This window comes from Saccopteryx bilineata, chromosome 1 (assembly GCF_036850765.1).
Source record: "Saccopteryx bilineata isolate mSacBil1 chromosome 1, mSacBil1_pri_phased_curated, whole genome shotgun sequence".
NCBI classification, from domain to species: Eukaryota; Metazoa; Chordata; class Mammalia; order Chiroptera; family Emballonuridae; genus Saccopteryx; species Saccopteryx bilineata.
Window position 1 is genome coordinate 378,942,131 of NC_089490.1, and position 24,628 is coordinate 378,966,758.

General features: G+C 59.7%; 1 protein-coding gene across 1 annotated transcript in view; it reads right to left on the bottom strand.

The window, feature by feature from the left end:
* Positions 1–1,662: 1,662 nt before the first annotated feature.
* ABTB2 (ankyrin repeat and BTB domain containing 2) overlaps positions 1,663–24,628 on the bottom strand; it is a 181,144-nt gene continuing 158,178 nt past the window's right edge. Inside the window, exons 4-17 of the mRNA XM_066251255.1 lie at positions 23,426–23,578; positions 21,932–22,097; positions 18,864–18,953; positions 18,246–18,347; positions 16,177–16,273; positions 15,796–15,931; positions 11,712–11,941; positions 9,830–10,008; positions 9,279–9,384; positions 8,966–9,068; positions 8,060–8,150; positions 5,192–5,260; positions 4,505–4,618; positions 1,663–3,226 (exon numbers count right to left, since the gene is read on the bottom strand). Coding sequence (XP_066107352.1) covers positions 3,029–3,226; positions 4,505–4,618; positions 5,192–5,260; positions 8,060–8,150; positions 8,966–9,068; positions 9,279–9,384; positions 9,830–10,008; positions 11,712–11,941; positions 15,796–15,931; positions 16,177–16,273; positions 18,246–18,347; positions 18,864–18,953; positions 21,932–22,097; positions 23,426–23,578 — 1,834 coding nt within the window. The 3' untranslated portion in view covers positions 1,663–3,028. The remainder of the gene's footprint in view (positions 3,227–4,504; positions 4,619–5,191; positions 5,261–8,059; positions 8,151–8,965; positions 9,069–9,278; positions 9,385–9,829; positions 10,009–11,711; positions 11,942–15,795; positions 15,932–16,176; positions 16,274–18,245; positions 18,348–18,863; positions 18,954–21,931; positions 22,098–23,425; positions 23,579–24,628) is intronic.

Here is a 24,628-nt window from a genome sequence, read left to right on the forward strand (position 1 = left end):
TCCAAAGGAGAAAAGGAAGTGGCTGAGCCCCACCCAGAGCCAGCTAGCAACTGGATCTTGCCATTTAGACTGCTAATTGAGGGGTATCCTGCAGGGGTGGGGGAACTTGTGGGAGGGTAGACCCAGACCCCTGAAGGGCAGTCCCTGTAGATGGGGAGGGGAACCCCCTTAACCTCCCTGATGGCCTCTGCCAGGAGGATGGTGCTGTGGGCGCACCTGCTCCCTGTGTCCCCCAGAGGGCGCTGTGTGTCCATGCAGGGCCCTCTCCCTGCCAAGGCCAGGGCCCCAAGTTGGGCCTCTAGCTGTCCCACATGGGCCCCGCCCCGCAAAGCTGGGCAACGAACCTTTCCTTATAGACCCCCTAGATCCTCATGTCCCCCAATCCCTACAGCCACTCGGCCAGTATTCCCAGTGGCCTTTGCAATTTCTTTTCCTCTAGAGGCAGAAACCTGTGGACTTTGCACCTGAAACAAACTATAACTGGGTCCAGGAAACCATTGCGCTCGCCTGAGTCACAACCTCCATGTCCTCGGGCCAGACCTGGACCAAGAAGGCCCTGCCCCTGCGTCACTGGGCCATGCAGGTTTGGACTATGCAAGAGTTTACAACTACAGTGTGTCCGTAAAGTCATGGTACACTTTTGACCGGTCACAGGAAAGCAACAAAAGACGATAGAAATGTGAAATCTGCACCAAATAAAAGGAAAACCCTCCCAGTTTCTGTAGGATGATGTGGCAGCATGTGCGCATGCGCAGATGATGATGTAACACCGTGTATACAGCGGAGCAGCCCACGGCCATGCCAGTGGAGATGTGGACAGTGCAGAGGAAAGTTCAGTGTGTTCTGTGGCTTGCTAAATTCGAATCCGTGACCAAAGTGCAACGTGAATATTGGCTCATTTATAACAAAGTGCCACCACATAGGAATAACATTACTCGGTGGGATAAGCAGTTGAAGGAAACCGGCAGTTTGGTGGAGAAACCCCGTTCTGGTAGGCCATCAGTCAGTGATGAGTCTGGAGAGGCTATACGGGATAGCTACCTAAGGAGCCCTAAAAAATCTGTGCGTGAGCCCACATCGAACTGCACTGAATAGGTATGAAACTGGGAGAGTTTTCCTTTTATTTGGTGCGGATTTCACATTTCTCTTGTCTTTTGTTGCTTTCCTGTGACCGGTCAAAAGTGCACCATGACTTTACGGACACGGTGTATTAAGAAGACCCCAACAAAAGCTACCATATTGGGGCTGGGGGAGGGGGTCTGGGCTTAGGGAAAAGGAGAAAACCCCCTAAACCTCCGACAGCGTACTCCTGTCCTCAGGCTCTGGTTCATCCACAGACCCAGCCTATCCAGCTCAGTTGCGCAGAGTGCTTACCACATGGGAGCTGTTTTATGCTATCAGCTCCCTCATTGACAGGAGGGGAAGACGAAGGCCCAGCAAGGGAAGCACCTGCTCCCTGCCCTGGAGATGGAGAGGGTGGGGCCCAGGCTCAGGTCCTGGGTACAGTGAGTGTGTGGGGGTGCAGCACAGCTTTTGGTGGGGGGTCCTTTCTTCCTGAGTGACAGGAGCCCTGAGGAACCAGGGAATCAGCCCTGGTCCTAAACGGGCTTCTCCCAGCTCTGATCTCGGAGCACCTCTCGACTAGGAGCGATGAGGCCAAGGTCACTGTTAACAAGTGTTTATTGTTAATAAAACCATAGTACATTTACAATAAGTGACATTAATGTACAGTTACAGTATCATACAATATTACAGCAATAAAATAACGCCTCTTCCTTTGTACATCCAGCTCAAGCAGCTAGTCAAAAATATTTTCCAGGACTGTAAGTCCCCAGGGACTTTTCAAGGTGACCGAAGTGACGCGGCCCGAAGTGCCCAGGATGTCTAGTGAATAAATAGTTTCTAAGGTGCAGCCGGACAGCTCAGGAAGGCGACACCAGAGTAAGCTGTCCAGCGTGCTCCCCCAGTGTCTGGTCCATAAATATGACAGGTGTCCAGGCCTGACACTGCGCCTCCACCTCCAGGGAGCCCTCCAGGTGTTGGCAGGTAGGGGGAGCAGGAGGCCCTTGTCTCCCAGCCCTCAGCTCCCACGACCCGCCCTTCCCAGGGGGAAGTGTGTGCCCTGCTCCCCAGGCCAAGTCCTTCACTTGAGAGATTTGAGGGGGGGGCACAATGAAGGTCCTGCCTCCTGAGTCCACAGAGGCAGCCTGATCTCGGCCTGGGGTATCAGTGGGACCCTTACCCCAGCAGCAACAGCAACAGCTGAGGCCACCAGCTCCTCCATGTCCCCCACACCCCCTGCCGCCTGTGGCTCACTCGGGAAGTCTGAAGGGGAACTGCCTCCTACCACTAACTGAGCAGCTTGGTGGTCCCCAAAAGAGGCCTGCTGTGGGCCCAGATACCAAAGAAAACGGGACTCAAAGTGACCCTCTGTGCAGGGACCCACCGCAAGCCTTTCAAAGGCACGGCTTTGAGGAAGAAGTTTAGAGATTTGGGTAGCCTTTCTGACATGACACGAAAAAGACCAGCTTTGGAATGAAGTGGCCGGGGGCCCAGAGTACACGTTCTATACATTCATAGGATGCCCAGGAGCCCCAGCAGGGCAGTGGGGGGAGCCAGAGCTTGGGGGCATCGTTGGAAGCTATTTGGGGCAGAGGTGAATCAGGATCTAACCTGGGGGCGCAGAGGGCGCACAAGGGTGAGAACCAGCGGCTCTCACGGTGCAAACGGTATGGGGGGCGGGGAGGGCCCCTTTCAGCCACAGCTGCCCTTCTGCCCACGACTGGCTGAGCAAGCAGCTCGGGGATGGAGGGGTTGAGGGTGGGGCTGCCCAGCGACAGGTGGGCTCAGGACACATCTGGCTGCCCAAGGACTGGCACCAGAGGATGTCTGAGGAAACGGACACACTGAGCCCCATGTCCCTGGCTCTAAGAGCTCGTCCTAGAACAGCCCCCGCCAAGCAGGCCCCTGGCGTGTCCACAGGCCCCGACCCCCCGGGGGGTGTGCTCAGCGCTGTCCCCCAGCGGCCTCACACCCGGGAGGTGATGTACACGGAGTGCACGCGCTCGGCCAGTGTGCTCTGCAGGTCCTGCAGCGGGTCCAGCCCCTGCACTTTGCTGCTGCGGCCGTAGATGAGCTGCCGGAAGGAGTCCTGCTCGAGCAGGGCCTTCATGTGCTTGAGGAAGAAGCCCTCACAGAACAGGGCCAGTTCCGGGGCATTGTGGATCTGTGGGGGCAGGGAGAAGGGGTGAGACCACAGCCCGGGAGGTGACCTCCTCCCTGCCCCTTATCTGAGTCCCTTCCCGATGCGCCTCCTGCGGGTGGCATTGATTTGGGTTCCCGTCGAGCTGTGCCACCAGGGACGTCACCAGTCTCCTTCCCGCCCCACTGTTCTCTCTGGGGGTGTCCCAGGTCGTGGTGGTGGCGGGGAGGGTGTTGAATGGCAGCTGTCCCTGTTGGATTGGAAGCTCCTTACCCAGGACAGAGACGGGCCGTGGCTGGCTACCAGCATAAGGCCCCGCACATGAATGTTCACGTGGTGGGTGGGTGCTCAGTAACTTGTAACTCAACAGATACCAAGTGACAGCGCTGGGCACCCGGTTCTGGGGTCAGGGTCTCTGCAGTGCCCTCTTAGAGCTGATGTTCTGGGTCGGGGGAGACGGAGAAGCCACGGGACCAAACCAGTAAGGTGACCACAGAAGCGGTCAGCACTGTGAGGAGGCAGGAGCAGGTGGGAGGGTGGGGTGCGGAGACCGGAGGCCGCGGGGACCTGGGGCGATCAGCTGGTCTTGTGAGGAGCTCGGGAAGGAGCCTTCCCGGAGGAGGGGCCGGTTCTCGCCAGAGGACCGGTGTGGGAGCCAGCCGAGAGCCACAGGCTGCTGGCTGGGTGAAGGGCGTGTCGGAAGGAGGTGTGGGCAGGGCCCTAGGGACCTTGTAAAGCAGGGTAAGGGGTTGCATTTTATTTAGTCTGGAGGCAGTAGAATCCTGTGGAGGGTTCAAGGAGAGGAGTGACGTGGTTCTGACACTTTCCAAAGAGGCTGTGGGCTGTAGGGCGAAAGCCGGGGAGGGGGGCGGGGCGGCCGGCGCGGAGTCTGAGAGGTAATGGTGGGTCTGGCCGGGTGGGGACAGCGATGGGGGGCGGGGAGAGCCTGTGGACATGTTCTGGAGGCAGAGAGCCTAGAAGTGGGAGATTTTCTTCCAAAAGTGAAATATACCTCCTTTGAGTCTGAGCAGGTGACCGCGCCATTTGCTGAGATGGGGAGGGGCAGAGAGAACCGGCTGAGGAGAGCCCGTGGGATGGAGCTGACTCGGGCTTAGCTGTTTGCCCTGGGCCCACAGCCCAGTGGCCCAGCTGCAGTGTGAGCTGGGTGCCATGCGCAGCTCCCAGGCTGCACGTGGCCCCACTGGGCGGCAGGGACCTCAGGTCCCAGCCGCCTGCATTTCCTCGCCCGGCGGGAGCAGCGTGCGTGTCGGAGGGTGGCTGGCGGGCGGCTGGGGTCCTCACCTTGGCGTACTTGTAGGTGTTCACGGCGCTCTCCACGCTGAGGGTCTGGGAGCACAGGATCTCGCAGTGCCTCTGCAGGGCGTCCAGCTGGAACAGGCTGGCCGCTGACAGCAGCTGGCGGGGGGGCAAGGGCAGCCTTGGGCATGTACGGCCAGCCTGCGGCCCGGGCCTCCGGGGCCCTGCCCACGTCAGCAGGACAAGTCTGATGGCCTTGATTTATTTCTCCCCTCGGCCAAGTAAGTATTTGCTGGGACTCTCAGGTGGCACAGAATGGGTGACAGATAGATGCTAGCTGGGGTTTGACCTTAGGTGGTCTTCAACCGTAAGCTGCACTGTCCACAGGGGTCCAGGCAGCAGCAGGTCCATTTTCTAGGCTGTGAGGCGGTGAGGGGGAGGCCTGGCCATCCTCTGATCCTCCTAGGCCTACACCCCCACCAGGGAGTCCCTTTCTAACCCCCGGGTGAGGCCCAGGTCAGGCTCTGTGGGTGCACAATTCCCCAGTCTCAGAAGAGTCCTTCCTGTCACACAAAAAGGACCAGCAGGAAACCAGGAGGCCACCTTCCTCCCCTCCCCTCTCCAAATGCTGAGAGCCAGCTTGAGACCTGGCAGGTGTCTCAGGCTAGAGAGACACGGACAGGTGGGCCCCGGGCCCCGGGCCCCGGGCCGAGTGCATCGGCAGGTCCTCACCTCCAGGATGTCGGCGGTAGGGATGTCCATGGATTCTGTCCCTCCGTGGTACAGGTACTGCATCATCATCTGCAGCGGGAAGGGGCCCCGTGTGAAGGCCGAACGGAGCCGCAGCGCCAAGTCCTCACCTGGCCCCCAGAGTGCACCCCAGCTGCTCCCCCCCACGGACCCCAGCCATGCCCTGCGTCCCCCTGCGCGGTGATGTCCGCTGATCCTCCAGCTCTGGCTCAGGCTGACTCACGTGTTTGTTTCCTCCCTGGAACACAACCTATACGAGTCAACCCCACGGTCTCTCTCTCCTGACTCCGTGCACGTATGACCCGTCTCCTGCCCTGTGGTGGTTTCTCCTGACCCCGACAGCCATGAGCCCAGCTGCCACCAGCTCCCTCAGCTGATGCGGCTCAAGTCACTCAGGTCCCCTGACTTCCACACCAGAGCCCTCCCAGTGCACCGGCTGCCATACTGGTCATTCCTCCTGTGACCCAAATCCTAACTATGAAGCTGGGGGGCGGGGCTCTGAGAGGACTACCGCGAACGGCTGGCGCGGACACCGGCCTTGGTTTTCCCGCCTGTGCTGGGCTCCACGTGGAGGTGACAGCCAGACCCAGACCCTCTTGGATTTGCGCCCTTGGAAAGAAAGCATGGAGCCGCTGGAGTCCCAGCCAGAGGTGACCTGGCTGGCTGGCCCAGCCCCGTCTGGGGCTTTTGGGATCAGAGCATCCTGGGACATCAAACGAGGTGGCCCAGGAGGGGGCCTTGACATTCAGTGCTGTGTGCTCTGTTACAAACTCTGCATCACCCCGGAGCCTGGGGAAGCTTCCAGTGGGAAAAATGAAAAATGTCCCTGGTTGGCTGAAGAAACAGCCCAGCAAGGAGCTGGCAAGTGTGTGTGTAAACACGGCTCCAGCCGGCACAGTTGGGCTCTGTTCGCACGGGGCCCCCAGGCTGGAAGAGGCACCAGAGGGTCTACGGGGAGGAGCCCGACATCTGGGGAGAGGAGCAGGGAGGTGGGCTGGCCAAGCCCGTCTCAGCCCAGGCCAGTCCCAGGAGACATCAGCCCCCCGCCCCCAGGGAGGAGTGGGGCTCCACAGGCCTCTGCGGCCCCTGCTGGACCTCTTACAGCAATCCTACCGTTACACGTATGTGCCTGTCCCCCCAGGCGGTGTGTGCCACCTCTTACAGCGATCCTACCGTTACACATATGTGCCTGTCCCTCCAGGCGGTGTGTGCCTGGGTGTGCCCACGCTGGGGTTCCTCCATGGTTCCTCCACCCTCCCTCCCTCCTCCCATCCCCACCTGGGCGCCAGCAAGACAGCTATAGAAGCCCCTGGCCCCGGGCTGGGGATGGAGCAGGTGAAATCTCCCAGCATTCTTTGCTAAAAGACGCCTCAGGGCAGCCCCCGGGCCAGAGGGGGCCCAGGGCTGTGGGCCGGGAGACAGGGGTGGCAGCCCGCAGCTCCCCATCCTGGCCTGGCAGGCAGCCTCCTGCTGCGCTCAGAGTTGGTTTTGGCAAGGGCCAGCCACCTGGGGGCCGAGTCCCTCGGATACACGAGTCCACGGCAGTCAGACCGGAACTCCCGCGGAGCCTCGCGGAGGGAGCTGGTGGCCAGCAGGCCGTGATGGGCTCAGGCTGCACGGCCGGGCCTCCCCGGCAGAACTCGAATCTGCCTCCCAGAGCGGGAGGCTTCCAGGGCCGGCAGGCTGCTCTGATAGCCCCCGGCAGGCGCGCTGCTTCCCCACACGTCTCACGTCACAGCCCTGCCTCCCGGAGTGCTCAGGCCGGTCCTGTCACTGCTGCCTCCCTAGCACGCTAAGCGACGAAAAAGCCCGAGAGAGGGACTAAGCCATTTCAGATGGCGGCTTCGGGGGCTTCTGGGAGACTGCTCTCTGCCAATAGGCCACACACCTGCATGTGCAGGGCCAGGACCCCCACAGCCTAGAGACCCGCAGTCACCACTGGGCAGGAAGGGGCTGAGCTGGGGTCGGCCGAGGTCTCGGCCGTCTCCTCCAGACCTTGCCTGCCACGGCCGGCAGCCAGCCCGCGCAGCTTCCACTATGCAACCTCCGAGGATCTCCAAAGCTTAGAGACCCAAAGGCCTGACCTTGACCCTCCACAACCAGGACGGGGTCATCGTGGCTCTTTCTGCTTGGCCGCCACGGCCGGGGGCTGGTGCTGGGGAGGACCGAGGCCCCAGCACTTGGGCTTCTCTGCCCGTGCGCACACCGGCCGGCCGGGAGGGCAGGCCTGAGGCCCTGCACTCCTGACAGGCTTGGGCCACGTCCATGCTGCGGGCGCGCTCTGAAGACCGGGGGCTCACACACGTGTGCAAGTGCCTGTTACTACATATCTGTGTGTTTGCCCAGACCCCTTGTCCAGGGGTTCACAGCCTGACACTGGAATGGCCGCCTCTTCCTGGGAAAACTGGGACTCTCCATCCTGACCCGATTCAGGAGAACAAGGAGGCACCGGGGATGGCATGGGCGGCATCCTGACACACTGCCCTGCAGCCCGGACGGACAGAGCCACGGCTGACACACTGCCCTGCAGCCCGGACGGACAGAGCCACGGCTGACACACTGCCCTGCGCCTGGACGGACAGAGCCACGGCTGACACACTGCCCTGCAGCCCGGACGGACAGAGCCACGGCTGACACACTGCCCTGCAGCCCGGACGGACAGAGCCACGGCTGACACACTGTCCTGCAGCCCGGACGGACAGAGGCACGGCTGACACACTGCCCTGCAGCCCGGACGGACAGAGCCACGGCTGACACACTGCCCTGCAGCCCGGACGGACAGAGCCATGGCGGGGACCCTGGGGAAGACGCCCCCCCCCCCAACGGCGTGCAGCACCGAGGTCCACACACCTGAAAAATGTGGTACTTCATGTCACTGATCTCAATGGTTTTGCTGCTGTCGCCATCTTGCTCTGATTTATTGGTCATCAGCGTCTTGAACCTGGAGCAAGGAGATTAAACAAGGTCTTGAATGTGACTACTCCACCTCTCTGTGGCGATGGCACCATCCGTCACCGGACTGGTGACCGGGAGACGGAGTGATCCAAAAATCACTGCTGGGCTCCCGAAATAATTCTCAGTGAGTGGCATTTTACATCACCCCTGGCTGACAGCTGGGCCGAGCCCTGTTCTGTCCCCACTGCCCCGTATGCATGACCATGATGACACCATGGCTGGAAAACTGACTCTTTACTCCACAGTATTTGTTTTCTTTTTTTTTTCTTTTTTCATTTTTCTGAAGTTGGAAATGGGGAGGCAGTCAGACAGACTCCACATGCGCCTGACCGGGATCCACCCGGCACGCCCACCAGGGGGCGACGCTCTGCCCACCAGGGGGCGATGCTCTGCCCATCTGGGGCGTTGCTCTGTTGCAATCAGAGCCATTCTAGTGCCTGGGGCAGAGGCCACAGAGCCATACTCAGCGCCCGCCCAGGCAAACTTTGCTCCAATGGAGCCTCTGCTGCGGGAGGGGAAGAGAGAGACAGAGAGGAAGGAGGGGGGGAGGGTGGAGAAGCAGATGGGCGCTTCTCCTGTGTGCCCTGGCCGGGACTCCCGCACGCCAGGCCGACGCTCTACCACTGAGCAAACTGGCCAGGGCAGTATTTGTTTTCTAATCAAAAGCAATAACTTGACCAGAAAGACTATGAGGTCAGTGCCCTGGGAGAGCTCTGGGGGGTCGGCTGCTACGTGATGCACCCTGAGGGGCAGAGGCTGAGGGGTAGGCCCACCCTCTTCTCCAGCACGTCTGTCACCTACCTGTTGGAAGCTGTCACCAGCAGGACTTTATGTGCATAAAACAGCTTTCCTTCCACTAGGAAGGTCACATCTGACATCTCCTTGTTGTTCAAAAAGTGAGGATCTGTGCCGAGAGAGCAGGAGGAAGGGAAGTGACTGAGAAGCCCACGGCCAGACAGGCGAAGGCGGGGTGGGACACACGGGAGGGACAGGGACCTGAGGCCTGGACCCCTGGACAGGGGAAGGAGAACAGAGATGAGACGAGCGAGGGGCAGAGAGGGGGCGGGAGAGCGGGGAGGCGGTGCGGCGGCGGGCAGGCGGGGGCAGGCCTCACCCAGTCGGGCCGGCAGGGTCTTCCGGATCTCGGGGATGCTGGGGATGGGGCTGCTGCCGTAGCAGTGTGTGAAGATGGCGGCCAGCTGCTGGATGACGGAGTCGTTCTGTGGGGGAGAGGCGGCGGGGACCAGGTTACAGCTGAAGAGACGTCAGGCTGGTCTCAAAAGTCCAGGCCGGGACGGGAGCAGGCACTGTGTTGTTCCTCCTGGGCCTGCCCCGGCCAGAGACCTTCCTTCCCCACTGGTTTCCCAAATTGATTTCCTGGCCCGGCTCCAGGCTCGACACCCACGGCCTCCGCCCTCCGCAGTCAGACAGCGCGAGTCCGGGTGTGGGTAGGTGCCTGTGTGCGTGAGGGTGTGGGGTAGGTGCCTGTGTCATCCATCTGTGTGTGTGTGTGTGTGTGTGTGTGTGTATGTGTGTGTGTGTGTGTCCAGGTCGGTCTGCCTGTGTGTCAGTCTGCGTGGCTGTCCTAGGGTCTGGGTCGGGGGCTGCGGACTCTGGAACGCAGGGTCCCTGAGCTTGGGGTGGGGACCTGTCCGCGGCCCTCACCTTGCTGGTCTTGAGGATGTTGAACATGAGCTGCAGGCCCTCGGTCACCAGCTCCTCGTTGTACTCCTCCTCCTTGATGGAACTGAAGTCCCGCAGGAGACTCTGCACCACCGAGTACCGCGACTGGGAGAAGGAGGTCCTGAGCGACTCGATCCAGACGTGTAGCTTCCAGGGGACGCCTGGACCGGGCGGGGGGGCGGGGGGCGGCGGTCACTCCCTCAGCAGGGCATCCCCGCCCAGACCCCGAGCCTGCCCCACGCTGGCCCCCTCTCCTGGCAGGCTCTCTCAGGATGAGCCCCGGAGCACCCCGCCCTCCCCGACCGGAGCCGGGCCCCAGCCCTGCATGCTGCATGGCCGGTCAGGAGAGCGCCCAGTCTCCCTGAAGGGCCCCCCGAGAGGTCACGGGATTCCAGGGCCTCATCAGATGAGGTTGAGGAGTGGCTCCAACCCAAATGCGGGGACCCTGGCTCTGAGTCCACAGCTCAGCCTGAGGCCACTCTGGCCCATGGCTTGCTGGGCCCTGGACTTACTGGGGAAGACCCGTTAATTATAAGCAGGACATCTGGGCCCCACGCTGCCTAGAAGCCTGAGATGAACCCTGTCCTATCACACAGGGCTTTTACCAGTGCCCAGGTCACTGGTCTGTTAGTTGACATCCAATGGCACATAGCTGCTGTTGACCGGCTCCCTGGACCATGTCCGTGGGGCCGCAGAGCAGTGGAAACTACTTGGTGAAGGTCATGGCAAAAACGAGTACTGTCCTTAGTGACCAGACAGCCACTGCTCCCCTCCCGCAACGGTGGGTTCAAAAATGGACTTAACAGCATTCCCCTGGGGCCCCTGAACATGGCATGAGCATCCTCGGTTTACTGACTGTGGTGGCAGTGACACCCCGTTTACAGGGAAGACACCAAAGGCTGCTGCAAGAAGGCAGGGTGGCCTGTGTGTGGCCCCGACCAGTGACGCCGCTGCCGCCCTGCGGAGCGCCCCGCGAGGGCGCCAGGCCCTGCGCTCCCTGTGCTGACGTCACATTCTTGGATGAGGCTCACCCGTGCTGGCCAATGTGGCACAGCAGGGCTCACCCAGGTCTCCGTGTGAGCAGCCCTGGAGGAGAGCAGTCTACAGACTTGCAAACCCAGAGCAGGGAAGGGGTCGGCTGAGGACAGCAGAGCATCTACTTGACCAGAAAAACCGACCCCTAGTGAGCGCCACACATGCTCACGGAGCCGCACGGCCCGGGGCCACGGCCGGGGAAGGGCAGCAAGAACGCTCCGACCTGAGAGAGTGGGAGGCTTGGGCAATGAGCTCAAGATGAGTCCCTCCGGGCCCTGGCCAGCTAGCTCAGTGGCAGAGAGTTGGCCCGGCATGTGGAAGTCCCGGGTTCGATTCCCGGCCAGGGCACACAGGAGAGGCGCCCATCTGCTTCCCCACCCCTCCCCCTCTCCTTCCTCTCTGTCTCTCTCTTCCCCTCCCGCAGCCGAGGCTCCACTGGAGCAAAGTTTGCCCGGGCGCTGAGGATGGCTCCATGGCCTCTGCCTCAGGCGCTAGAATGGCTCTGGTTGCAACAAAGCAATACCCCAGATGAGGGGAGCATCGCCCCATGGTGGGCATGCCAGGTGGATCCCGGTCGGGTGCATGCAGGAGTCTGTCTGACTGTCTCTCCACTTCTAACTTCGAAAAAATACAAAAAAAAAAAAAAAAAATTAGTCCCTCCTAAGGACCAGCCTGAGGCTCAGGGCCTCCACTGTCCTGGGTAGGCAGCCCGCCCTGTGCTCCGCTGCCTGGTGGCCTGTCTGCCCCTATGGGCCCTGGCCCTGTCTGGCCACTGAAGGGCAGCGGGATACATGTATGGTGCGTGGGCGTGCACGCCCTGCGGCCTCACCCAGGGCCCTCAGCTCCATGGTGATGTCCACATAGCCGTGCTCCGCGCTGTAGTACATGGCCTCCTGCAGGGCCTTCGTGCGCGTCCGGCTCAGCCGCACGGGCCCCTCGCCGCCGCTGCCCTGGCTGGAGGCGTCGCTCTCCTCCACGCCCTCGGCCAGGATCTCCTCCAGGGACAGCACGTCCGCTTTGGCCTGCTGCGGCTGCGTCAGGAGCTTCCTCAGGACGTTCCTAAGGGACAAAGGAGGGTGACACCCCGGCCTAGGAGTGGTCCATGAGCTGCATTCCAGTGCCCCATGCCCAGCTGGTCCACTCTGCAGGCACAAAGTGCTCATCTTCCCCACCCAGGCCGCGGGGCCCGGGGGGCCCGGGGTCCCAGTGCCTCCCAGCTCCAGACGCCGGAGCGCGGCGGGGGACGGCGCTGGAGACTCCACCCTCCTCCTGCCATCCGGGTCCTGCCCACAGGTCGGGCTCTGGGGCCCGGCGAGCTGCTGCCCTGACTGGGACCTCCAGAGGGCTGTCCCCCTGTCTGGGCCCTGACTGCTTGTCCTCTGTGGAACAAGGCGTTGGCTCACCCTCTCCAGGAGTTAATGTGGGCCAGGGTGACAGCGCCAGAGGTGGAGCCTGACCCAGCGTCCCCGGAAACAGCCCCCGCCTTACACTGTAGCAGAGTCTGCAACACAGCAAGAGCTCGTGCTCACGCTGACTTCCCTCCTCAAGACGGACGGTACATAGACTCCGTTCATATAAGTGAGTGTGCACAATGGTAAGACTTGGGGAGCATGTTCCCATATGTTACCCCACTTAACCCTGTGAGATCCCATATACTACCTCACTTAACCCTGTGAGATCCCATATGCTACCCCACTTAACCCTGTGAGATCCCATATACTACCCCACCTAACCCTGTGAGATCCCATATACTACCCCACCTAACCCTGTGAGATCCCATATACTACTTCACTTAACCCTGTGAGATCCCATACGCTACCCCACTTAACCCTGTGAGATCCCATATACTACCCCACCTAACCCTGTGAGATCCCATATACTACCCCACCTAACCCTGTGAGATCCCATATACTACCCCACCTAACCCTGTGAGATCCCATATACTACTTCACTTAACCCTGTGAGATCCCATATGCTACCCCACCTAACCCTGTGAGTTCCCATATACTACCTCACTTAACCCTGTGAGATCCCATATACTACCTCACTTAACCCTGTGAGATCCCATACGCTACCCCACCTAACCCTGTGAGATCCCATATACTACCTCACTTAACCCTGTGAGATCCCATACGCTACCCCACTTAACCCTGTGAGATCCCATACGCTACCTCACTTAACCCTGTGAGATCCCATACACTACCCCACTTAACACTGCGAGATCCCATATACTACCCCACTTAACCCTGTGAGATCCCATATGCTACCTCACTTAACCCTGTGAGATCCTATATACTACCCCACAACCCTGTGAGATCCCATATACTATCCCACCTAACCCTGTGAGATCCCATATACTACCTCACCTAACCCTGTGAGATCCCATATACTACCTCACCTAACCCTGTGAGATCCCATATACTACCCCACCTAACCCTGTGAGATCCCATACTCTACCCCACTTAACCCTGTGAGATCCCATATACTACCTCACCTAACCCTGTGAGATCCCATATACTACCTCACCTAACCCTGTGAGATCCCATATACTACCTCACCTAACCCTGTGAGATCCCATACTCTACCCCACTTAACCCTGTGAGATCCCATATACTACCTCACCTAACCCTGTGAGATCCCATATACTACCTCACCTAACCCTGTGAGATCCCATATACTACCTCACCTAACCCTGTGAGATCCCATATACTACCTCACCTAACCCTGTGAGATCCCATACTCTACCCCACCTAACCCTGTGAGATCCCATATACTACCTCACCTAACCCTGTGAGATCCCATATACTACCTCACCTAACCCTGTGAGATCCCATATACTACCTCACCTAGCCCTGTGAGATCCCATACTCTACCCCACTTAACCCTGTGAGATCCCATACGCTACCCCACTTAACCCTGTGAGATCCCATACGCTACCCCACTTAACCCTGTGAGATCCTATATGCTACCCCACTTAACCCTGTGAGATCCCATACACTACCTCACCTAACCCTGTGAGATCTCATACACTACCCCACCTAACCCTGTGAGATCTCATACACTACCCCACCTAACCCTGTGACATCCCATACGCTACCCCACTTAACCCTGTGAGATCCCATATACTACCCCACTTAACCCTGTGAGATCCCATATGCTACCCCACCTAACCCTGTGAGATCTCATACACTACCCCACCTAACCCTGTGACATCCCATACGCTACCCCACTTAACCCTGTGAGATCCCATATACTACCCCACTTAACCCTGTGAGATCCCATATACTACCCCACTTAACCCTGTGAGATCCCATATGCTACCCCACCTAACCCTGTGAGATCCCATACAGTACCCCACTTAACCCTGTGAGATCCCATATACTACCCCACTTAACCCTGTGAGATCCCATACACTACCCCACTTAACCCTGTGAGATCAGATCCCATATACTACCCCACCTAACCCTGTGACATCCCATACACTACCCCACCTAACCCTGTGAGATCCCATACACTACCCCACCTAACCCTGTGAGATCCCATACACTACCCCACTTAACCCTGTGAGATCCCATACACTACCCCACCTAACCCTGTGAGATCCCATACACTACCCCACTTAACCCTGTGGGATCCCATACACTACCCCACTTAACCCTGTGAGATCCCATATACTACCCCACCTAACCCTGTGAGATCCTATATGCTATCACACTTAACCCTGTGAGATCTCATATACTACCCCACCTAACCCTGTGAGATCCTATATGCTATCACACTTAACCCTGTGAGATCCCAGACACTACCCCACCTAACCCTGTGAGATCCCAGACACTACCCCACCTAACCCTGTGAGATCCCATATACTACCCCACTTAACCCTGTGAGATCCTATATACTACCTCACTTAACCCTGTGAGATCCATATGCTATCCCACTTAACCCTGTGAGATCCCATGAACATTGCTATTTATGGGTGATCAATACAACTTAAGGTCACACTGGGCAGGAGTACAGACCCAGGACTTCTGGCTCCAAGCCCCAGGCTCATTCTATCACACCTGGTGGCTGGGACTAGGGTGCCTGTGGCGTGGGTATGCCCAAAGGTCACCAGGGGTCGAACCTCCTTCGGGAAACCCACTCTGTGATAAAGGCCAGGCTGTGCCAGGCAGCCAAACTAGTGGCCCGGAGACCTTGCGAGGGACCAGGGACACCCCAGAGAGAGTGAGAAGCAGGTAAGCGGGCAGTCTCCATGCAGGGTGAAGAGGCTGCTGTGGGGGACAGTGCGGGGCGCTGGGAGGTTTAGAGAGGCTGCGACGAGCAAGATGGTAGTTGGGGGCGAGGCTGGTAGGTGGGTGAGCATGGGAGCAGCATCGGCAGACAGTAAGGGGAAAAAGCACCCTGGGCAGAACGGAAGTAAGTATCCACCTGCCCTTCCCTGCCTTCTAACAGCCTCCTTTCTGTCTCCTTCTGCTTCCTAAAGGCTCTAGCCTCTGCCTGCTGCTGCCCCACCACACCCTGGGCAGGCTTGGCCCCCAGGAGCAAGGCCCGCCATCTGTCCCAGAGCAGAATGTGACCTCCCACGGAGCCGCCGGGAGCCTCTTCATGGCCAAGCCACATGCTGTGCGGAAGTGTCTGAGCACGAAGGGACGTGGCCCCAGGGTGGCCCCTGGCAGTGGCAGGGCACAGAGTCTTATGGAAGATAGAGGGCCTGCCAGGCTCCAGCCCCAGGCCTGCCAGGGACCAGCCGTGGGCCTCGGGGACCCCGCCACCCAGCGTCTCCGGGCCTGCCCACAAGCAGCTCCCCCGCCCCACGTCGGGGAGGAGCTCCAGGCCCAGCTCTTCTCCCCGCTGGGGGACCGAGGCCCGTCTTGTCCCCCCACATCCCAGGGGCAGCCACCCCAGGCGGGTACCTGTGGCCATGAGCAGCTGAGTGGCTGAAGCAGTTCATGTCCTCGTGGAGGGAGGAGGCCATGCCGTTGGCTTCGAGCATGCTGAGCAGGGGGTCGGCCCCGCGGCTCAGCAGCAAGCTGACCAGCTCGTAGTTCCCTGAGGGACAAGGCAGGCTGAGGACCTTCCCACCTCCCGTGTCCCAGGTCCCTGGGGCCTGTCTGGGCAGACACGCTGGTGGATGGGGTGAGGGGGGCCCCCCGAGGAGGGGTCCCAATGCTCACCACAGGGGTCAATGTGTGAGATGTCTTATAGGCCCAGCCAGGGTAGGGGACGCAGTGGGGAGGGGCAGGTAGAGCCTAAGGCAGCGGGACCCTCGCTGGGCAGGGCGGCCCTGGACCTACCAGCCGCAGAGGCGAGCTGCAGGGGAGTCTCCGCGTAGCTGTCCTCACCGCTGTTCACCGCCGAGCCCTCCACGTGGGCACCGGCATCCAGCAGCAGCTGTGGGCACAGGGAGGACGTGTCAGTGTGGTGAGGGCTGTGAGGTGGGCATCAGGGGGCTTTGGGGACGGACTTGACTCAGGTTGCCCAGGCGGCCAAGGAACCGGCACTTCAGAACTGCAGGTTACCCTCAGGGCTCCCAGTTTCTGGAATGTTCACCTCCACTCTTGCAGCCCTGGCCCAAGCCCTTAAGCTGTGGGGACCTCTGAGCTATTTCTGCAGTGACCTTCCTAAGGACCCATGCGGATGAACAGAGCAAAGTGCTGTGTCCCCTTCACTGTTTGCTGGGGAAACTGAGGTTCTGGGCGGCAGCAGAGGTGGGGGTGAAGGCAGAGGCGTTCCAGTCAGAGAGAGCCGAGTCTAAGGCAGGCCGCCGGGCCAGGGAGTCAGCTGGGACAGGCACCTCAGCTCTCTCAGCCTCAGTCTTTCTCATCTGGAAAATGGGGAGAGGCCTCCCTTGCAGCATTGTTGGGGGTTAGGTGCAATGGTGCTCGCCTCTCCACAGGGGCTCAATAACGAGTGGCTTTTAGGGTCCTCATCAGAGGTTCAGTGAGCCACCCAAGGCCGAAAAGTGGCGGGCCTGTGGCATAACCTTGCTGTCTGGGACACCATTCTCAGGCCCCGCCAGAGGACACATGGGGCAGGGTTAACAGTAGCAAGCAGTTCCCGCGGAGCTGGGCCAGCTTTGCCTTGGGGCAGGGGTGACATCAGCAACCCCCCGCCCCCGCCCCCGCACCGGGTGACTCTCAGCTCCGTTCCCCCTTTCCTGACCGACTGCCCTGCAGGGAGCCACCTTCCACCCTTCCCAGGTTCCTGGAGACCAAACCCTCCTCAGAGCCTGTTCTTGGCCGTCTGTGGAAAGTCCACCTGCCTCTCACCTGGAGACCAGGTGTGTGTGTGGGGGGGGGGGGGTCCCGACTGAGCTCTGAGCCCCTCTGCGGTATGTGGGAGCAGGGGATGCTGCCCCTGGAGGCTGCTGTCGGTCAGAAACCAGCCAAGACACCACAGCTGAGCCAGCACCCCAAGGCGACGGAGGTGAGGGCTGCGTCGGTGCGAAACTGGGCACCAGACCAGGCAAGGCTGGGCGAAGGCTGGCAGGCCAGCCCGGGCCAGGCTGGAACTCCGCCCGGGTCCTTAGAAGGCAGGGCAGTAACTGAAAAGCCGGGGGGATGTGGCAGCCAGCCGGTAACCCCCACCCGCTGCGTCCCTACTACAGGCCGGGGCTGTGCCGACGATGATGAAGCCGGACGTGAACCCTGCCCTCAGAGGACTCACAGTCTGGTGAACAAGGAGGGCGTCACAGGAACTCCCTGCAGGAGCGTCAGGTCCTGTAGGACCCGCAGCCTGAGGAGTGGAGGAGTCTGGGGGGGGCCCCGGGCAGTGTGGCCGGCGCCCGGCGGGGGGCGGGTGCTGCTCGGCCCACAGCTTCCACCGCCAGGCCTGAACCCACACCAGCCACACAGTCACGCGGCCTCCGCCACGGCGGCCAACAAGGTGGCTCAACTGAGCCGTGCCAATCTGAGTCTTCCCTCGGGAGGGGAGAGGGGCGCTCCGAGCCTGTCAATGGGGGGAGGCAGGACCGGGAGGGCGGTGTGGACGGGGGTGGCTCTGTGGGCGTTCAGGAGGGAGCAGGAAGGGGAAGGGTCGGAAAGAGGGCTGGCGGAGAGAAAAGTGAGCACACACGCTCAGGCTGTGACGTGCCCTGGGACCGACCGAGGACAGAGGTGCCAGGCAGGCCCGGGGCTGCCTGCCCCTGGGCCCCGTTCCTGAACATCCCAAACGCGTCCTCACACTAAAGCCCTCTCCAATAGACAAGCCTGGTGGGTCTCTGCCCTGCTGCCCAGGTACTTACGTAGTGACTCTGGTATCTCAGAGTTGAGGCCCCGGCTCACCTGGTGGAAGCTGGGGCTGTGCTTGGGGCCTAGCCCACTCAGCAAGCGGAGGGTAGCCTGCACACCTGGCAGGAGCTCACCTGCACCACAGAGATGTGTCCATGCAGCACAGCAAACGTCAGCGAGGTCCAGTGCCGGCTGTCGGGGTGAATGGAGGGATGCCTGGGAGAATTGCTTGGAACCTGGGGAAATGTCACAGTCAGTCAGTGTTTCTTGGGTGAGGCAGGTCACACTGGCACTGAGTGAGCTCAGAGGGTACCCTGCAGGGATGGTGACTAGGAATCAACTCAGGTGCTTCCCACATTCAATTGGCAATGTGTGCCTGGAGTACCATGTGGACAAGGTGCTAAAGGATGTTCAATTAGTGATGTCCGCCCGGGGCAGAGGAAGCTCTTCATGCCTCAGAGAAAGGCAGAGCAGGAAGCATGTGGGGATGGCAGGGATGGGTGGGGATTAGGCTGATGAAAGCTAAAAGGTGCTACAGTAATAGAATCATGGCCATTTTCTCTACTCGACCCCCTCCTTTGGTGCACCCCTTCTCTGAAAGCCCAAATCTTTGCTAACTGTGATCTCCACGCATTTTGTATTTCTAGCCTTCTGAGACACTGCACCCAGCATGCAGTATGGCTGGTGGAGACCTTGGAGTGGTCTCCTGGCTGGGTTAGGGCCCTGGGTGCAGCTCTGTGGGGCTCACGCACCTGGATGTCCAAGTTTGCCCCAGCATCGATCAACATCTGGACCATTGCTTCGTCCCCAGCAGCACAGGCGTACATCAGCGGCGTCATGCCCTGTAGGAACCAGAGGCAGCAGCTAACCACCTGGAAGCAGGACCTGGGGACCCACTCCATAGGCCTCTGCCCCAGAAACCACAGGCCCAAGGGCCTTGTGTGGGCTGTCTGCCTCCTCTGGCCCACTGGACATATGCCATCTGAGGGTGAGGGGCAAGTGTTTCCACGGGCACTGCAGGACACCAGGCGGGTGACAGCTCAGGCCATGTGGCCAGACTCAGGTGCAAGGCACCTCTGTCAAGGGGAGTTGTAAACTTTATCTACAAGTTACTTGTACCTCTTTGTGCCTCAGTGTTTTCATCTTTAGAATGGGGGGGGGAACAACAGCATCTACCTCACAGAGTTGTTGTAAAGGGTATTAGTTACTACGTGTAAAATGCTTAGTACAGAGCAAGCTTACCTTAACTAAGATACCACTGCCACTGCTACCGTATTAACTGCCACATCCTGACCCAGGCCCTGTGCACACCAATCACTGTGTGAAGTGGTCTGCACGCATTATCTCAAATCACCGTAACACCCCTACTGGGGAGGTTCCATTGTGATCCCCATTTTACAGAGGAGCAGAGAGGGGCATTGCCTTGCCCACGGCCTCACAGTGAGCGAGAGAAGAACTCAGAGCAGAAGTCCAGGCCCACCTGAGCAGGGCGGCTCTCCCTCGGGAGCTTCTCAGGGAAGGTGGAGGGGTGTTTTACTGCAGCGTCCTGTGCTACCAGGAAGCGCAGAGCTTTTCCGAAAGCCGAGGCCCCTCCCTGCCCTTCGGTGGGTGGCTGGCGGGGTTCCTCCTGGCCAGGAGTCTCCCTCCGAGGCCAGCAACAGCACAGGCAGCGGTGGAAAGTGTTATTCCATAGCTGGGTCCTGGCACGCGGTCGTCTGGGGCCCCGTGCTGTTATTTATTGGGTTATTTGTGTGTAGACAAGATCTCCTTACCTCATAAATCCTTGCCTCATGCCCAGAGATAAAGAAATGGCCTGAGATTAATCACGGGTGAGAGGCCTGTTTACCCACAGATCACTGTATAAATACCCAGGCCGAGGCAACAAGCAGGATCGCGCGTTTAGAGCAAAGCCCACGGCCACAGAGCAAAATTTTGGCTCTGTTCCCCTTACCCTCCCCAACCCCCCGCACATGCCCGGCTTTCTTCTCCACACATCTGTACACAATTTGGAGCTTAAAGCAGGCTAGGAGCCTGTGAGGAGAAACTACTTTTTTGTGTGTGTTGGGCCCTTACCTACTTCAGGAACATAAAGAGGCTGAATAGGAAGAGGCTGATTAATAGATTCCAGGGATAATCACCGTCGCCATCATGTGGACAACAAAAGCCGGAATGAATATTTATTGAGCGTTCCCCAGAGGGCAGAGCCTCCTGACAACCCTACGGGCAGGTACTCTTATCCCCCATGGTGGAGGTGAGGAAACTGAGGCTCAGAGGGGAAGGGCTGCTCACCCAAGAGGCCATGGCCAGGACTTGGAACTGAAACCCAGGTGTGTCTGAAGCCACGGGCCACGGGTCTCCCGAGGAAGACGCCCCCCGCCGCCGAGGAAAGTGCCGACAGAGCCCTGGAACCTGCGTTCACAGCGGTGCCTCTGGCAGACGTGTCCCCCAGCCGGTGGCCTCCCCGCTGCCCCCCAGTCTCCCGGGCTCTCCTGTCCCAGCACGTGCCGCCATGGTCCCCGCTGCATGCTCCCATCGTCTCCCCTCCCCGGAACGCTGTCTCTACCCGTCTGCCGCCCCTGACCCTCCTCCCTCGGGCCTGGCTCAGGCCCTCCTGGAGGAAGCCCCCCCCTGGCCGCTCCTGCCCCACCTGTCCAAGCCCACTTTGGCCTCGCGGTTCACCTGGTGCCTCGTCACGCTGGGGACCAGGCTGTCACCCCATCTGACAGCGTTACCTAACCCTAGCTGCCATCTAACTTTCCCCATGCTCCTGGCTGGTCTTCCAACCACAGTGCCCTTGTCTGCACGGTGAGTGCTCACAGAACAGCATTGGATAAACAGGCCGGACACCCAGAGTGGTTAGGGGCACGGAGCCGGACTGCATGGGTTCTCATGAGGCTCTGCTCCTCACTTGTCGTGTGGCCTGAGGAAGCCACTCTCAATAAAGCAGGGACAACAGTACCCACACCATAGGGCTGCTATCAAGGTTAAATGAACTAATCTGTGTGAAGCGCTTAGCACAATGCCTGGGACGGAACAGGTGCTATTAGAAATGTTGCTCATTGCCTGACCTATGGTGGCGCAGTGGATAAAGTGTCAACCTGGAAATGCTGAGGTCACCGGTTCAAAACCCTGGGCTTGCCTGGTCAAGGCACATATGAGAGTTGATGCTTCCAGCTCCTCCCCCTTCTCTCTCTCTGTCTCTCCCTCTCCTCTCTAAAATGAATAAATAAATTAAAAAAAATTAAAAAAAAAATGTTGCTCACGGCAAACACACGAAACAAAGCAACCCAAAAACTCTTAAATTCTATCTAAAACTGTAAACACCCCCAGTACTTCCATTTCTGGTTTTCTTTTACTCCTCAGCATTTCCTACTAACACTCTATACTTTACATGTTTACATTTCTCATGACTACAGATTTTTCCCACGCGGCTGTTAACTCCACGGAGGCAAGGATGTCGACGGGCCTGGCACGTGGCATGCAGTCCCAGGTGCTTGGGCACAGGGTTTGGCGATTATTATCCACTGCTTGCCACCAGGCTGACTGCTCTGGGCCTCTCCCAGCCCTGCACCATCCCTGACGGTCGGTCTCCAGCCTCCTGGGGAGAGGAAGCGGAGTCCCCGCCACAGAGTTCTCTCAAAGGGCGCTAGGGGGGTCTCCAAGCTGACGTCCCAGCCGAGAAAGGCAGGTACGGTCTCAGAGCAGCGCACAGAGCTCGGCAGCTCTTGGGAGTGGGCCGGAGAGGACTGCGGCCCCCACTCTGGCCCCCACGAATCCCCACGGACCCCTGCGCCCGGCTGGTGGAGCTCTCAGGACGCACCTGGTCGTCCATGGTGTTGACCCCGTCCGGGCCCAGGGACTCGATCGCCTGGTTGATGAGGTCCGTCCTCCCGCAGTTGAGCATGCGGAAACCCAGGTCCTGGTTGAACTTCTCAGTAGCTGCTCGGGCATCCAGCCTCCGGAAGGAGCTGAAACAGCATTCGGGCCTGTGCAGGAAAGACCCAGACATGGGCGTGAGCGAGAGCGTGAACATGAGTGGGAGCGTCACTGTGTGTGGACTCCTCTGCGGGGACAACGCCTCTCAACGAGACGGGACACAGTTGTGCGAGGCGGACGCGAGGCGTGCAGACGGGGTGGGAGGGGAGGACTGGGAATTGCTATCCGATCAGCAGTGACTGCCCGGTCATGGTCAGGGACATGAGGAGCACACACTTCCGTTGTTCTAGGAACATGGTAAAGAAGTGCTCTGAGCACCTGGGAGCTGTTAATTGCCGGGAAACAAGGTCCCCTCTAAGACCATCTCCTCCTAAGAGGAGGTCCGGCGTGGACTTGGGCCTCAGAGCTTGGCTGAATCCTGTTCGCACAGAGGAGGCCACACTCGGCCTATGGAGAGGGTGCTGTGGCCCCGTTCCCGTCCTCAGCTCCCATTCCCTCCCCTCTGGCTTCCTGGTGAGGCAGTGGTGGGAGCGGCCCGGAATCCCACTGCAAGCAAGCCATCCCGGTGAGGATCACAGGAAAGCCGGGCATCTGCAGGGGGCACACCACAGGCTGCCCACGGGCAGTGTCAGCCAGGAGCCTCGGCCATGCCGAAGTATAGCAAGTTTAGGCTCTAGAATGAGATTCGGGCATTTGCCATGAACACGGAGAAAGCCCTAACTGGGTTTTGGGCAGGTCAGAAACAAACAAAAAATGATGCAAAGATCGCACAGGTCAACATGGCCAGAAGGAACCTTCTCTGAACTCCTCCAGGAGACCAATCTGAGTGAGGCTCCTGGGGAGGGAGAGTAAGAGCCCAGGCTAGGGGCCATGCTGAACTTGGCTCAAACTGGGGCCTGACCACTTTGCTAATTGTATCTGGAGGCAAACCATCATTCCTCCTGATCCTCAGTTCTCCACCTGCAACATGAGCATTATAGCCCTTCTTCTTCTCTAAAGTCGTCACGAGGACCAAGATAACACATGTGGAAAGGAAAGGCCAGCACAGCGCCTACATGTAGGAAGTGCTTGAGAAAATGGCGGCAATTATAGGAAGAGAGAAAAGGACCCACTTCTGCTACCCCCCCCCCCCGCAGACATCACAGACTGTGAGCTCTCCCGCCCAACTCCAAACGTGTGTCTGCTCTGTGCACCCGGCCAGCGGCCAGGAGAGCTCCAGCACGCTTGCTGCACAGGGGACGCCCTCAGGGCGGCTTGAACACGCTGCGTCCCTGCTCGTGCCCCCTCCCAGCCTCCAGGAGAGGGAGGGACAGAAAGGGTGGCCAGGGGCTGGCACAGAGCCGGGGCCCTCCCGCCTTCGCTCCTCCGGGTCCCATACTTGAGCTGCCGGGGCTCGCAGTCCAGGCCGGGCAGCAGCAGCCGGGCCGCCTGCCGGATGTCGCCGCTGTCCACGGTGAGGCTGCGGCGGTGCTCTGCGTAGGTGATGGCCACGCGCATCCACTCCATCAGCGGGGGCAGCAGCATGAATGGCCTGTGAGCAGCAGGGAAGAAGGGTCAGGCCCAGGCGGGGTGCTCCCAGAGGGCGTGTCCTCTCAGAGGACGGCCACAGAGGCTGGCCAAGGTGGCCTGTGGGACACTAAGATACTATGGCCACAGCGTGGGGCACTAGAGGGAAGGAGGGAGAGGCTTCTCATCAAAGCCTGTGAGCTGCGAACTCCAGGGGGCATCGTTCACAAGGTATTCTCCTGTCACCAGGGGGCACCACTCATGAGAAATGTGACTAGACTGGTGCCCCCCTGGGGTTGAGCCATACTTGGGCTCTGCCCCTCAGGCCCTTGTCCTCTCCCTGTGCAGGCCCGTCCACTCCTCCCACCCTCCCTGTCTGCCCCACCAGGAGTCCACTCCTCCCACCCTCCCTGTCTGCCCCACCAATGGGTCCTGCCCATTGCTGAGGAGAGGTCTTCTCTCGTCTCCCACCAGTTCTGACAAGTCTACAGTGGGGAAGACCTGCTCAGGAGGCCACTTCACAGTGGAGGAGCCCCAGGGGCCAGTCTTTGGCCTTATGACTTGATGGACACCCAAGCGGCTCTACCCAGAATGGATGGATTGCTTCCCTGCCTGTTGACAGGGTGAGGCAGCCCCGGAACCCGGCCCCTTGGGGCCTACCCTCTCCAGTGACAGCCCCAAAGTTGACCTCCACTCCTCTGGGTACTCCCAGCCCTCCTGAGGCTTGCCTTCCATTCTTCCTTTTTTTTTTTTTTTTTTTTTTTAATTTTTCCATAGCTGGAAATGGGGAGGCAGTCAGACAGACTCCCGCATGCGCCCGACAGGGATCCACCCGGCATGCCCACAGGGGGCGATGCTTTGCCCCTCTGGGGCATCGCTCTGTTGTATCCAGAGCCACTCTAGTGCCTGAGGCAGAGGCCACAGAGCTATCCTCAGTGCCCAGGCCATCTTTGCTCCAATGGAGCCTTGGCTGCAGGAGGGGAAGAGAGAGATAGAGAGGAAGGAGAGGGGGAGGGGTGGAGAAGCAGATGGGCGCTTCTCCTGTGTGCCCTGGCCGGGAACCGAACCCAGGACT